This window comes from Pogoniulus pusillus, chromosome 5 (genome assembly GCF_015220805.1).
Source record: "Pogoniulus pusillus isolate bPogPus1 chromosome 5, bPogPus1.pri, whole genome shotgun sequence".
Classification (NCBI taxonomy): domain Eukaryota; kingdom Metazoa; phylum Chordata; class Aves; order Piciformes; family Lybiidae; genus Pogoniulus; species Pogoniulus pusillus.
Window position 1 is genome coordinate 29073159 of NC_087268.1, and position 15144 is coordinate 29088302.

The window sequence follows — 15144 nt, forward strand, 5'->3', positions numbered from 1 at the left end:
GAATAACCTCCCTTGTCCTACTGGCCACACTGTTCCTGATGCAGGCCAGGATGCCATTGGCTGTCCTGGCCACCTGGGCACACTGCTGGCTCAGATTCAGCTACTCCCTACCAGTATCCCCAGGTCCTTTTCTGCCTGGCTGCTCTCCAGCCACTCTGTCACCAGCCTGTAGCACTGCTTATGGTTGTTGTGGCCAAAGTGCAGAGCCCTGCACTTAGCCTTGTCAAATGTCATTCCATTGGCCTCTGCCTATTCATTCAGTCTGTCAAGGTCCCCCTGCAGGGCTCTCCTACTCTCCAGCAAATCAACACCTGCTCCTAGTTTGGTGTCATCTGCAAACTTACTGACACTGGACTCAATCCCCTCATCCAGATTATCAATGAAGACGCTGAACAGGATGGGGCCCAGCACTGATCCCTGGGGGACACCACTAGCGACAGCTGCCAACTGGATGTGGCACCATTCACCACCACTCTCTGGGCCCAGCCCTCTAGCCAGTTCTTGACCCATTTCAGAGTGAATCTGTCCAAGCAGCCAGCTTTGCCAGGAGCTTGTTGTGGCAGACAGTGTGAAAGGCTTTGTTGTAGGTAAACTACATCCACAGCCCTCCCCACATTCACCAGGCAGATAACCTGATCATAAAAGATCAGGTTGGTCAAGCAGGACCTGCCCTTCCTAAACCCATGCTGTCTAGGCCTGATCCCTTGGCCATCCTGTAGGTGCTTTGTGATGGCTGCTCCTGCACTTTCAAGAGTTCTTTCTTTAAGTAGGCCCAGCCTTCCTGGACCCCTTTGTTTTTAAGGGCTGTTTCCCAAGGAACTTCCTGAGTTAGTTCCTCAAATAAGCCAAAGTCTGCCCTTCTGAAGTCCAGTGTGGAGGTCTTGTTGATGCCCCTCCTGATCTCACCATATATTGAAAACTCTAATCATTTCATGGTCACTGGACCCCAGGCAGCTTCCAACCACCACATCTTTCACCAGCCCCTCATGAACAGCAGGTCAAGCAGGGCTGCACCTCTGGTAGGTTCGCTTAATGGCTGAGATAAGAAGTTGTCCCCCAAACACTTTAGGAACCTTCTAGACTGCCTCTTCTCTGCAGGGTTAAAGTCCCAGCAGATGTCTGGCATGTTAAAGTCACCCACAAGAACAAGGGCAGGTGATCCTGAGGCAGCCTCCAGCTTCTTCCTGGTTGGGTGGTCTGTAACAGACTCCAACCAGGATGTCAGCCTTGTTGGCCTTCCCCTAATTCTTACTGATAGGGACTCAACCTGGTCATCCTTAATCTCTACTTCCATGACATCCAGAGCAATCCCTTCTTCATGCAGAGACTGCAGCAGGATGAGCCAACATTATCTCTCCCTTGCAGGCCTGTTAAATGAGGGGTTCAAAGAGCCTTGACACAAGAACTGGTCATGAAGCAGGCTGATGGCAGCCTGTGTAGGAGGCAGGCAGCCTCTGGCATCTGTTGCCGAGGGAGTTCAGCAGATAGAGGTTTACTTTCTATTTTGCAGCCTGTTCAGCTCTGAGCTCCCCCTGCCAAGAACCATCAGATCAAATGATCCACCAGAGCTACAGCACCAGCCAAAGCAGAGACTCCTCCAGTGACAACCAGATGGATGTCTGTTGCTTTCAGAGAGGGGGTATATAGTGGGGCACAGATGGCTGTGGGGGAGTGGACACAAAAGGAAGACTGGTGGGGAGGATGCTTGAGAAATGAGGAAGGTGCCAACAGAGATTTTCGTTAGGGTGTTATATTTCGTCTGAGAAGGCAGAGGAGAAGGTGGAGAAAGAGTGGATGCAATTCTTCAGCTTCCCTGATAAAATGTCCTTCTGAAAACTAGCAATGTTTCCCCCCTGGAAAACCCACAGAAATCTCACTGTTTTGTGAAAATAGCAGTATTTTATCAAAAAATACCAAAATTATCCATTTATCCTAGCATCTCAGGTCAGTCAACTCCAACAGAAGTGCTGGCTACTAAAAAGATTTGGCCCAATTCATGCAGACATAGCATTCCCCACTCCTCAGGCAGAGAGGAGAATTCAGAAGACTGCAGTAAGCACACTCACTTTTCTCCAGTGCTTTCAGACTGATTGGGAAGGAAGGCAGAAGCACACATCTTACCACGTTCAGATTTGCAGAGTAGGGGGCAGGATCCCAAGCTACCAAGATAACGTCCTTGTACAAGGAGCTGTCAACAAAGTGATGATTTGGATTGGTGAGAATCTGCAAACACAGATGCAAAGAATTGCACAGCATTAAAAGGAAGTGGGATTCAGAAAAAAATGGCAAAATCCTTCTCTAAAATGAACAGTCCTCCCTGTGCCGCTGTTCTGTTTGAATTCTGGTTGATTTTAAACATTTTGGTTTGTTTAAAAAAACGTATCTATAAAAAAGCACTTAGCCATAAACAGCACTCATGACAGTTTGAAGTAGCAGCATGCTGAATTACTCTCCATCTGTGAGGAATGTGATGGGACCACTTGAGATGCTGCGTGATTGTATATCAACAGTACTGTGTATTCTGGATCTTGAAAATGAAAGCTGTGGTATTTCAGACTGCTTGCAGGAATCTCTTCTTAGACACAGAGAAGCTTGCTTCGAAGGGCTACAGCCACTATGGATAATATCTTCACCAACACCACCTTTTTTGGCTACTTTCTCATTTCAACAGCAAGTTGCTCTCATTTCATGTAGTCCAAAAAGGAAAATTAGACTCTGACTAAAAAAGGTGGTATACCTAGAAAAACAACACCAGGAACAGGCATGTGATATGGCTATTTCTGAAGTAGCTGTCATATCTGTATGGTCTGCTGCTCTCATATAACTCCCTCCCACATCTCCTGGTACTCTGCCTGATCCTCCTGCCTCATGAAGTTTGCTCTTCACTTCTGCTAGCTCGTCCCTTCCTTGATCCTCTATGCCTAACCAGATCTCTCTCACCCCTGGTACATTCTATCTCGGGCAGGATTAATCCAAATGATTTCACCATTGGTTGAAACAGTGTGAATTTGGCTCCAGCTGTGAAAAACTAATCAACATTCCAGACAAGTAGATTCTTACTAATTTTCATTTCTCTTTAGGATCAAATGAGCCATATTTGATTATGCATATTTTTCTTCAGAAAAATAATATTGTTGCCATAGCAATATTCTTCCTACCATAAACTCTGAGCTTAATGACTTTCTATCAGCTTTCTACAAGAAGTACAGAATTAGTCATGCTGCTATCAGCATCCCCAACTCCAGTTCTCAGAGTGGTTTTCGCCTGAGAACGTAAACTTCTTTTTTGAGAGTACTGAGTAAACAGACCAAAGGGTCAAGCTTTTAAAAGCTCAGTTTCACAGTTATCACACAAAGGAGCTCTTACTTGCCTTTCACTAAGCAAGAGTCCTTTGGAGGTGGTGTCCACACAAATTTCACTCTCAGTGAGTCTGCATTCATATGTATGAGATGAATTTCTACCGGAATAACAATATCTGCTGTGGCTATGCTGGCTTCCTTCACATCTTTCAGGCTTTCACGGCACAGAACATGAGGGAAGAAAAGGGCCACGGCAGCCTTTTTAACCAACTGAATGCAGGATTTTCCAACAGTGAGAAGGGAAGGAAGGCCCAGTGAACCTGTGTGAGTAATCTATCTTCAGTACTGGTAGGGAGAGTGACTTTTATCAATAAAACGGTCTGTGCAGATTCTACTCTCAGAGAGGGTAAGACCAGTTTCTCAGCAGGTGACCAGAGCATCATGGGTGGCTTCTGAGCAAAAAGATGGTGGTCATGCAAATATTCTTGAGGAAGCTGTGTGAGATGACCTGGGCTGAATTTTAGCCATGCCCTGTGTTTTCTTGAAAGGCCTCGTTGAGAGCAAGCTGCACACTGCAGCAGTGAAAAACATGGGTCTCTCTCCATTACCACCCCAGTGAGGGTGCACCACAGTGGCTCTGGGAGTCAGGAGCACCCTAGCCTGCCACAAATCTGTCCTGTGGTCTCACAAAGACCTGCAAAACTAGTGTGAAGGGAATGACAGTGAACACTCCTCTCTGCAGTGGCAAAGAATATGAACTTATACACACAGAGAACACAGGATGGGTTTTACATAGGCAGTCATTCAAAGAAGACAAAACACAAATTCCTAAGAATTACAATCAATGAACATTTTGCTGCCATTTGGCAGAATGCAGAGAGCTTGCTACGTGGCCATCCATACTACTGGTGTTGACTAATCTCACCATTTTGCTATGTCAGAATATTTCACAGTAGCTCTGTTATTGCATTTTGGCTGCACTTCGTAAAGAGGTTTGGTTTGCCCAAGACCAGAGATCTTCTGGTTTTGGTTTGGTTCAATTTTTCCCAATATTGAAAATCTACGCTTAACCATAAGGTGTCACTGCAGCTCAGTGCACAATTATTTTTTGCCATCCCTATGCAGAAATTCCATTTTCTGTTCCCATTCAGATGAACAAACTCACCTGAAGTTTAACATCCAGTGTACATTAAAGTTTTTTACTAGTTCACTCCAATTTTTAAAAGAATGACAACTTGCCTACAGTTATGTATTAAGACAACTCAGTTCCCATTTTTTTCACCTTCCAGCAAGGAAATAATTGGAGAACTGGAGAATATGAGAAAAGAGCTTTGGGATCCCCAAAGCTCAGGCTTTGTGAAGATCCCGGAGGCAGTGTGGTGAAATTCTTCTGCACTGATGGCTCTGGCACTCTGCAGAGCCTTTAGAGATGCAGGACACATAAGAAACTTTACAAACCAATTAGTTGAAATACGGATATCAAGTAAGTACTGCAATCACTCCACACTGACAGCAGTGTGAAAATCCCTGTAAGGGAGAACTTCTACCCACTCTGCATCACGACTTAAATCACTAGCTGTTTCTCAGATTACTCAATGCTTACTCAGAAATTATTAATATCATATTGTTCAGAAGTGACATTGACTGGAATTCACAAAACAAAGACCTTACCTGAGAGTTAATGATCCGCATGGTTGTTTTATTTCCTACATCTTTTTCATAGCCACGAGTTGGAGCAGAATTAAATCTCAGAACAGCATCATGAGAATCTAGGAGCGTAAATAAGGGGAGTAATTTGGTTTTCTTTGTAATACAGAAGAGTAAAATAAAACAGACTATCTAAACTAATGTAAAATACATTTCTCTTAACTTGATATTCCAAGGATACTGAACATTCATCAACAAAAATCGTCTTGCATCTGCCATACACATTATTAAATCCACTGGAAGAAAACAAGTTCAGAATAACTTATTACTTTAGCCTGTAAAAGTTAAATATTTCTCTTAATTGGATAACCTCAATGTAGGAAGGTTATTAGTACACCCAGTACACACAGTTATTTGCAATTTCTACTGCAAAATGTACAAATAATTACTCCATGCAAAAGCATGTTAACTGCAAGCATGTCTAACTGCACATCTGAATAACAACACCTAACTGCAAGCTTGTGCTTCATAGTGTTTTATAAATACCTGAAAATCTCAAACTACCCCAAACCTATCAATCATAACATGCACTTATTCTCAAGGTTGGTACAAGTCTTGAAGAGTCTTTGCAGGGAAGTCAATCCAGAAACCTGCTCACACACAGAAACCAGACAATCCCTTGGTAGCAAAGATCTAACAGAGCTGAAATGTCTAAGCCTACCCACAAGCTGCTGACCTCTGAGTCATGTAGAACAGAAAGCAGCTACATGTCAAGTGTAAATACTATGTGCAAGCATCCACTGGATAAGATAATCACCCTTCCAGTGTTTCTTCTAAGGAGATCTCCAAGCCCCAAAAGGTGTAAGACATTATATTCTTTGTCCAGAAACACACTGTCCCTGTCAACAGCAACCTATTTGGTCTACTTTTACCCCTTCTATCAGTGGAAACATAGAATATGATTCAGACCAAAATGGGAATGTAATGCCTAAACCCAGATGTAGTTTATACAGCTGTTCTTCTCTAGTGACTTAAAATGTGGTTATGTGTAGCTCCAAAAACAAAGGTGGCAGAAGTTTCCAGAGATTATCAACATGCTTCAATGGAGTTCAGGCCTGATTCTACCAAACTGGTATCTTGCATCCTTTCACATCTTTACACTAAGAATCACAGAATCAACCAGGTTGGAAGAGACCTCCAAGATTATCCAGTCCAACCTAGCACTCAGCCCTACCCAGTCAACTAGACCATGGCACCAAGTGCCTCATGCAGGCTTTCCTTGAACACATTCAGGGACGGTGCCTCCATCACCTCCCTGGGCAGCCCATTCCAATGCCAATCACTCTCTCTGTCAAGAACTTCCTCCTTACATCCAGCCTAGACCTCCCCCAGCACAACTTGAGACTGTGTCCCCTTGTTCTATTGCTGGTTGCCTGGCAGAAGAGACCAACCCCCACTGGGCTACAATCTCCTTTCAGGTAGTTGTACTCCAGACAAGAAAACATAAGTGTGCCATGAAGCCAGCAGTCCAATCTCAGCCACACTTCCTTGCTCTAGCATCCTAGGTCTGAGAGAAGATTTTTTGCAAAAAGTACCCTGAGCTCAACTCTCTAGAAGAAGCTAAGGAGGACTGGAGGCTTTTTCATATGTGCCTATGCAGAGACAATCCTGGTTCTTTGTATTAAGAAAAAAAAACCACTTCCTTTACCACAAAATGCATGGTCAGGATGCACCTTAATACTGGTAATAGCTGGTTTTAAGTGAATCAATTTTAATTTTGTTAAGTATTTGGAAATAGCCATTTCAAAGATATAAAAAGTTTGGGGGTTGTTCACAGAGCCCTGTTAATTCCTGATGATGCCAAAATAATTTGGTCTCCTATTAAACAGCACGATGATGATTGGAGTGTTTGCTGTAGTTGCACGGTACCTGCACAGCTCATGTAATTAAACAAGGGAAGAGGGGAAAAGCCAGATCACAAACCAACACTGCTGCCTGCGATTCCAACAGGAACACAGAAGAGGGAGCTAAAGGCCTATGCAGAGAAAGGTCCTCGGCTGCTACCTTTTTTCCTTTCAGGATAAATGGTAAAACCCTCTTTTGCCAGCAGCGACTTCAACCAAGGCTGTACAGGCCATGGCCCAAACCCCTCAATTCATACATGGGGTGTTCCTGCTCGCTACCTAATGATGCTGACTTTGATGTGCCCCTGTGGACATGAAGTGCCCAAGCATGAGTGCTAGGCTGATTCCGCAGAGCAGCACCATCAGCTGCCACCCATAGTGTCTCCAATCTGGCAATGCCGCTTTCATTTTCAACCAAGAGCTGCCAGCCCTGGTACCAGCTCTGGGAGAGGACTTCTGCAGATGTAGCTCTGGGAAAGGACTTCTCCTACAGCTGTATATGCACAGGAAAAAAAGAGCATACTGTGCAGTCTGATCTTTCTCTTCCTGGTCAGACTCTTCTCACTTTCTCATGGACTAAAGTGGAGTTGGAAAGGCATGACCAAGAGCTCGACTGTAACACATACTATAGGGACTTTGCAAGGGAAGTATAATTTCTCTGCCACGGTAATGATAATACAAATACATGCTGGAGTTTCCATTTTCCACTTTAAGTGGGAAACGCTGGTCTCATGTCTCCAGTGTATTACTGCTTCTCAGGAGCTGCGCTGACCATTAAGCCTTCCTTGCCTCAGTCTTTACTGCCAAGACTAGCCCTCAGGAACCTCATCCTCTGTTGAGTAAGGGAACAGAACTGGAGAGGAGGACACTCCACTAGTCAGTCAGGACTGGGTTAGAGATCTCTCCTACCAACTTAAAACACACCAATCTGTGGACCCCGATGGGTTGCATCCATGGCTGACGAGAGAAGTGGCTGATACTGTTCCTGATGATACAAAACTGGGGGGGTGGCTGACATCTTGTCAGGCTGTGCTGCCATCCAATGAGATCTGGACAGGCTGGAGAGCTGGGTGAAGGCAAATCTTACTAAGTTCAATAAGGACAAGCGCAGGGTCCTGCATCTGGGAAGGAATAACAACAGGCACCAGTACAAGCTGGGAGCTGCCCTCCTGGAGAGCAGCTCAGTGGAGAAAGACCTTGGAGTTCTGGTGGGCAGCAAGTTCTGCATGGAACAGCAATGTGCCCTTGTGGCCAAAAGAGCCAATGGCATCTTGAGGTGTATCAGGAAAAGTCTGTTCAGCAGGTTAAGGGAGGTTCTTCTCTCCCTTTATTCTGCCCTAGTGAGACTACATCTGGAATACTGTGTAAAATTTTGGGATCCCCAGTTCAGGAGAGAGAGAGACCTGCTGGAAAGAGTCCAGTGGAGAGCCACAAAGATGACTAGGGGACTTGAGCACCTCCCCTATGAAGAGAAACTGAGAAACCTGGGGCTGTTTAGTCTGGAGAAGAAGACTGAGAGGAAATCTGATCAATGTATACAAATATCTGGCGTGGGTGTCAAGTGCATGGGACGAATCCCTTTTCAGTGGTCAGCAGCAATAAGAGAAGGAGCAACAGCTACAAAATGTAACATAGAAGGTTTCACCTCAGTATGAGGAGAAACTTCTTTACAGTGAGGGTGATGAAGCAGGGAAGAGGCTGCCCAGAGAAGCTGTGGAGTCTCCTTCTCTGGAGACTTTCAAAACCTGCCTAAACGTGCAGACTACCCTAGGGAACCTGTCTTAGCAAGGAGGATGGACTCAATGATCTTTGAAGGTCCCTTCCAACCTCTAAACTTCTGTGATTAAGACCCACATAGTTGCACCAGGCTCTTCTGGGATGGTTCTAAGAAGCTGGCTGTCCCTCCATTGTTCTGGGCCAAATTATCTGCTCAGTGACAAGTGCCTGTCTGTCCCATGGAAGACACTTAGAAACAACCTTATGTGACTCCTTCTGCCCTACACTCCCCTGTACAAGTAGGAGGAGATCTGACACTCCTCTGTGGGCATTCCCAAGCAGCATCTCTTCCTTTTAGGGGGCACCAGATGACAATTTCTCAATTAAATCAAAAGCTCTTCCTCAGATAATCGGTAGGAGCCCAGAGTGTTCCCAAGACACTGGGTACACACAGAGGCATACCACCCCCAGGTATTAAGCACCAAAGTCCACACCTAGGCTGCACCTGAGTGTGCAAATGTGCCATGATACATGCTGTAATATGTCATTATGTAAATATGTCACAACGAGCTATGTGATCTCCAGTACAGTGCCAATCCAAAACGCTGCAAACTGGGTGTACTGAGGAATACTGACAGATGATTTTTGTTTCAATCAAGAATAACCCACTGGAGAAGAGAGGGAGAGGAACTGCTAATCTTTTTTACCCCAAAAGATTTCTAAATCAGTGGGGCTGCCTGTGAAACTGGGAGTTACTCTGGCGTGACTTCTTTAGCAGGAGGCTGGCCAGGTATCAGTGCTGCACTGGAGTATTAGAGTAGTTTGGTAATGATAACAGCTCTAGTATACCTTAGAGAGTCAAAGGAAAACCCATCTGTGTCAAAGAGATGATGCAGTGCAATGAAGCAAGCATTGGGAAGTGAGGTCCTGGAAGATGGAGGGATTAATGAGTGAACATCAGAAGGTTTTTATAGAGAGCTGTAGTAGATAACTTCTGTTGCTCAAGAAGTAACTCTGATACATTTTATCCTTCTTCCAGTGCTCTTAGCACTGTGTAGTACTAAAAGGAAGAACCAGTGAGACATTACAAGTAGTACCATTCAATTTTTGTAAACAAAAAATAAAACTGACTTGATTAGCTCCAAAACTCTCTTCTGAATTGCTATCACATGACTCTCACCTTGAAGTGGTGAATTCTTTATAACATCTTCGCGTATCTGCAACCTCAGTGACTCATTGTAGCAATGAAAAAACAATGGACAGGGATACTTGAACTCATTTAAATTCACTCTTTGAAAAGAGGTCAGGGGACTTGACCTCAGCACATGTAGCTACTCAAGGGTCTGAATTCTGTATGTCTGTGAACTCTAAATGCGCAAGAGGTGAACAGAATGCTCTGCTGTTTCTTGGCTGGGAGATAAAAACTTCAGTCTGGGATAGCAGTACAACAAGCAGTTTTCTATTAGTCACCACAAGACACAGACAGGTACAAGATAGCTTTAGGAATAAAACTTGGACATGGCTCTAATCTGCTGAAAAAATAAACACAAGTTGAAACAAAACATCAAATACAGCAGATTCGATGAAATCTGTGCCTCCTTTATACTGTGAGCCACAATACCATAATAAAGCACTGTTTTCTTTAAATCAACTTATGACTTCAGGCCTAATTTTTCTGTCAGTTGTATTGTCCTGAATGGGAACAGCTTCACTGAAGTCCATATGCTCACATTCTTGTAATGCTGGTGATAGAGAAGAACCAGACTTCACAGACCTATGCTTGAGAAGAACAAACCTTTTCAAAGACAAACACGGGCACACACGTGTACATATATATGCACATGAATAGATGCGTTTCACCCACCTATTTCATCCCCTAGAGAGGAGTTCAGTATTGCACCAGCAGACATAACTACAGCACAGCTCCCAAAGCCATGTGTATATAATTTACCCAGTGGCATTTGGGGAACGTGCTTTTCCCATCCAAGAGTGGAGAAGGGAGCCTCCTTGCCATCTATTGTTTTCACATTCACCCTTTCTTTTAGCTCACAGAATAGCTGGTCTCCTGTCAGCTTGGAGTTTCGTTTCCCCTTGAACCGCACCCCATGCTTATTGGTGCTCAAATAATCTTTCATCGCCTTCTGGAGTCGAGGGTTTAGCATCTTGGAGGAGACATCCCCTTTCCAAAGCTTGTAAAGAAAGGATTTCGACATTGTGGAGTATAGCCCATCCCAGTCATCAGATTCATCCAGCATCTGGCTTCTCCTGTGCTTTGCGCTCCTTTTCCTCATTCTTCTGTGATGGCTCCAGTTGTTCTGTAAAATACTTACTTTTGGATTATCCCCATTGGCAGAGATGAATTTTGCTACCTCTGGAAGGTGGCTGTGTGACCGAGGCTGACCAGCAGCAAATAAATAATCGTCACTGACTTGGTAGAATGAACTTTTTGATTTTCCTCCTATCCGAGATGGAAAAAACTCATCTTCATTTCTAAAGGCATCTTCTAAATCAGTCCATTTCTTAATGCTTCCAGTTTCTGATTTAAATGTACCCAAGAGATCTTCATTAAGAAGTACTTCATTCCCATTGATGGTTTCAGAAAATGATGGATCATGAATGGCTCCCATGATGACTCTCTGTTTGCCCTGAAGGGGCAGAAGCCTTTTAGTTTCAATATAAGAAAAGGAACTCGGAACCGGTTCAGCAGTGTTGCTATCTGTAAAATAGATGAATATCACCAGAAAAAGCAGACCCCATGCGAAGATCCCAAAAAGCATGAGTTGTTTCCATTGCTTCAAGTTTGGTTTCATGGCAATGCCTTTACCAGCTCCTCTGTGCCTTGAATTACTGGTGAGGGAAACTGAAACCTGGAAAGAATATCAAATATTAATTAAGAATCGTTCTAAAAATAGATACAACTCAGAAATATCTTAACATGCTTTGATAGAGGGTGCAGAATTAATCACCAGGCTGTAGCACAGAGGATTCAGAAGCAGAAACAAACTCCAGAGCCTGCAGACACAGTAGGAGTGACAAGCTTTGGCTGTAACCACACAGTGACAGCTGCTAGCTACAAAAGAAGCTGGTGGCCAGTTTCTACAGTAACACTGGATCCTGCCTTCAGGGAGATCATGTGCCTGCCTGCTTCTGCTATACTGAGCATAACATTAAGGGAGCAAAAGCAAAACCCATGCCTGATGTATGCACAGCGAGGACAGTACTAGCTGTCTTCTCTTTTGCCATTGAAAATCCTTAAGCAATGGGACTGTAAGAAAGCCTGTCTCCAAAGGGAACAAGCAGGGAGCGCAAGCTCTCAGCTCAACAGCCCTCCTCTACCCACAGTGTCGAAAGAATGGTGCCCTTGGAACATCATCAAGTGGAAGCAGAGGAGAGTATCACACTAAAGGTCAAAGTGGAACCTTTTCTTTTCCTCAGCTGGTATGAACTGGCACAGTGTCAGCAAGATACATCGTTTGTTGTCCACAATCCAACTCAAATAAGAGCAACCGTTGTACTTCTGCTAGGGATCCTGCACACACGCTGAGGTAGCATGAAGGAGTTCTGCACATCAAGGTGTGAAAGGCTTGCAAGGGGATGGATAGCACAACTAACAAAAACATGCCTTCAGAGTAGTGATAGACATAAGGGGAGTAGGTAGGGAATGCCAGTCTAAGAGTTGGAAATCTGTGCTATACAAATATCTGGGGATTTTGGACAGCCTGTGCAGTAATGGTCTGAAAAATAGAAATCAAATCTGATTGAGTGGCCTGTGCTCCAAGAAAAATACACTAAAACACTGCCGGACTGTCATGCACACTATGCCCTTATATGAACTCATTTGCTTAATAACTGATGTAGGTTTCAGTGACAAAGATGGCTGAAGAAAGTCCAGCCACCCTCTATCTTCAGCCGTATCATTCACCTCCATACACCACAGTCATTGTCAGCCTCAGTTGTCACATTGCAGTGTAAGCTCAGTATACTGTTCAGTGACAGATCACTTACCTGACCTGGATTAAAAAGAAGCTCCTTCTTCAGGAGTTTTCCTTCCAACACTCTTTTGTTTCAATGGCCACTTAATGGTGCGACCAGGGGGAAAGCCTGGATTCCATTTACAGCCAGTGCCTCAGGAGCCGTCATCTCATCACACTGCATCCAAACAACACACACACCTCCGATAACACACTGCTTACACCTGACCAACAGGAGGGACCAAAACCACACTCACCACATCCTATCACCTTCCTGCAAGCTGCTAAAGTGCATCGAAGTTGAGTGTAAAGTTTAGACTGAAGGCTGTGTTTTCACATCAAAAATAAACTAGCAATAATACTGGTGTAAGGCATTCTTTGCTCTGTCCCTCTTCCTGCACTGTTCCTCCACTACTGTCAACACCAACAACTATGGGTCTCACTTATATAAAAACTGGACTGGTAAATCAATACATCAGGGGGGTGGGGTGGGGAAATGTGGTAAAGAATTTTGCTTCCTTGTTTATTTTGGGGTTGGGGTTTTTGTTTGTTTGCTTTTCTTTTTTTTCTTTTTTTTCCCAACTGGGTCAGCGCCTTTATCCACCACAGTGTGCTCACACAGCTAGTTGTTTCAGCACAAACACCCAGATCACCTACCACTATGCAGAGGTGAGAATAAACCACGGGGGGTATTAGCAGCGATACTTGAGGCTAGCATTTCCGCTGACCTGCTGGGAATGTGAAGCCAAAGCCTTACATTTCCAAACTCGGTCTATGCTAATGATCTAGACAATGCCTACAACTTAAAAAAAAGCGAAGCTAACCTTGAGACTCAAAGCAGTGTTCAAACAGAGAGGATTCGTTAATGTCACAGTGGATGACCAAATTTCTTTGCAAAAACATTCATTTCTAATACACTGGGGAAAAAAATCACGAGCATGACAACCCTGTGCTCCACACACGTTTGGCCTGTCTCACACAAACTACACGGATAAAAGCTATTACTCCAACTGACCCATTTCCTCCTCACACTCTGCTGCTGCAAGATTGCTCTCTGCAGCAACTCGATGCCCTCGCCCCCCTCCCAATTTTAAATCACCGCAGGCGATGTCCTGTGGGAGTCGACGTCCTGTGGGAGTCGACTTACAGTGCATGACTGTTGCACAACTTAGGTCTGCCCTGAAGATATTGCAACCTGCCCACTCATCAGAGTTCAGATGGTTTGCATTTTAAAATTAGCATTCTTCGCCCGACTGAACTGCTTTCATCCCTTTTTATCATTTTCCCTGCTGTGTTTCCCCAGCACTTTTCAACACGTGGCTTCCAAACCACTGTGTAAGTTAGTCTTTGCTCAGTCAGATGTTTCTCCTGCTGAATATACATTTCTCACAGGATCTGCAAAGGAAGCGTCTTGAAGAATCTTTTTAACAGACAGGCATGCAGGAAGTCAAAGCTATAAAGGAAGAGGTCACCAATATTTTTCACTGAGTCACCCAACAAGTCCAAACACAGTTTAAACATAATCCATAACAAAATCTCACATTGTTCCTATTTTTTCCCAGTTTTGTTCTATCATACAACCAGAAGCTGAAAATAAACACAAAGGTAAGTTTAGTCTTAATTCAAGTGTGAGACTGCTAAAGAGACTGTCCGTGATTGCATGTGCTTGGTGCAGCACACTGCCTTAGCATGAAGAACTAGGCTGGACTCCTAAATTTGATATTCAGGCTACAATCTGAAAAAGGCATGAGTTCCACTATTAATTATCTTAAAATCAAAGCGAATTAATTTCCCCCCCCCCCCCAACATTTACAAATGTGATTTTATGACCTTGTATTGTTCAGCATGCACACAAGCATGCATGATTACCTTCCTCATACAGCAAAAAAACCCATTTGTGTAAGACAAAAATAATAGTATGCAGCAGTGTATTTGTCAATACAGTAAGCAAAAGGAGAGACATCAGTGAGAATAAACCCAAAAACTTTACACATTAACTACTGCAGAAGCTTATCTACAATCCCTTGTTTCAAGCAGGGCCTCAAAAAGGATACTCAAATCTCTTGAAGACTGCAGCTATGCGGGCAGAACCCTGTGCTGCTTTAATGTTTTTTGCTCACAAGAAAAGCCTTGTCCTCTAATAGTACAGCTGAGCTGGAAGTGAATTCAAAGTTATTACTGTATTAGTTGCAAGAGGACCTCTACAACCTCACAGGACATTGAAGGCTGTGCATGGAAAGCTGCAGTTAAGTCCAGAGAAACATTCATCTTATCTCCCTCTGCACTGAACATCCAGTGCTCTTCACCTTAGCCCCTGTGACTACTCACACCTCACAGACCTCAAATTTGAGAGGGGAGAGCAGCTCTTCCACATGCTTCCCAAAACCCACTGGATCTTTCCACCACTGCTGGCAGCAGACCCCTCCACTGCTCACTGGGAATCTCTGTACCACCTGGGCATGTGCTTGGGTTGACACTCTGTATTCCCCAAGGACAAGCATCTCAGATGTGAAGAAACAAGTATTTGTGTAGGAAAGCAGAAATGAGGATTGTAATGAATTACACTGTCCAAATAAAGAAAGCCAGGTGGTGTTATTGGTGTAATTA

General features: G+C 44.1%; 1 protein-coding gene across 9 annotated transcripts in view; it reads right to left on the bottom strand.

Annotated features, from left to right (window-relative positions):
* The window catches only part of ST6GAL2 (ST6 beta-galactoside alpha-2,6-sialyltransferase 2), a 60737-nt gene that overhangs the window by 19820 nt on the left and 25773 nt on the right, over positions 1-15144 (bottom strand). For all 9 annotated transcript variants that reach the window (XM_064143638.1, XM_064143637.1, XM_064143645.1 and 6 more), the window contains 3 exons: positions 10431-11433; positions 4971-5068; positions 2122-2223 (listed from right to left, as the gene is read on the bottom strand). In XM_064143638.1, coding sequence (XP_063999708.1) covers positions 2122-2223; positions 4971-5068; positions 10431-11433 — 1203 coding nt within the window. The remainder of the gene's footprint in view (positions 1-2121; positions 2224-4970; positions 5069-10430; positions 11434-15144) is intronic.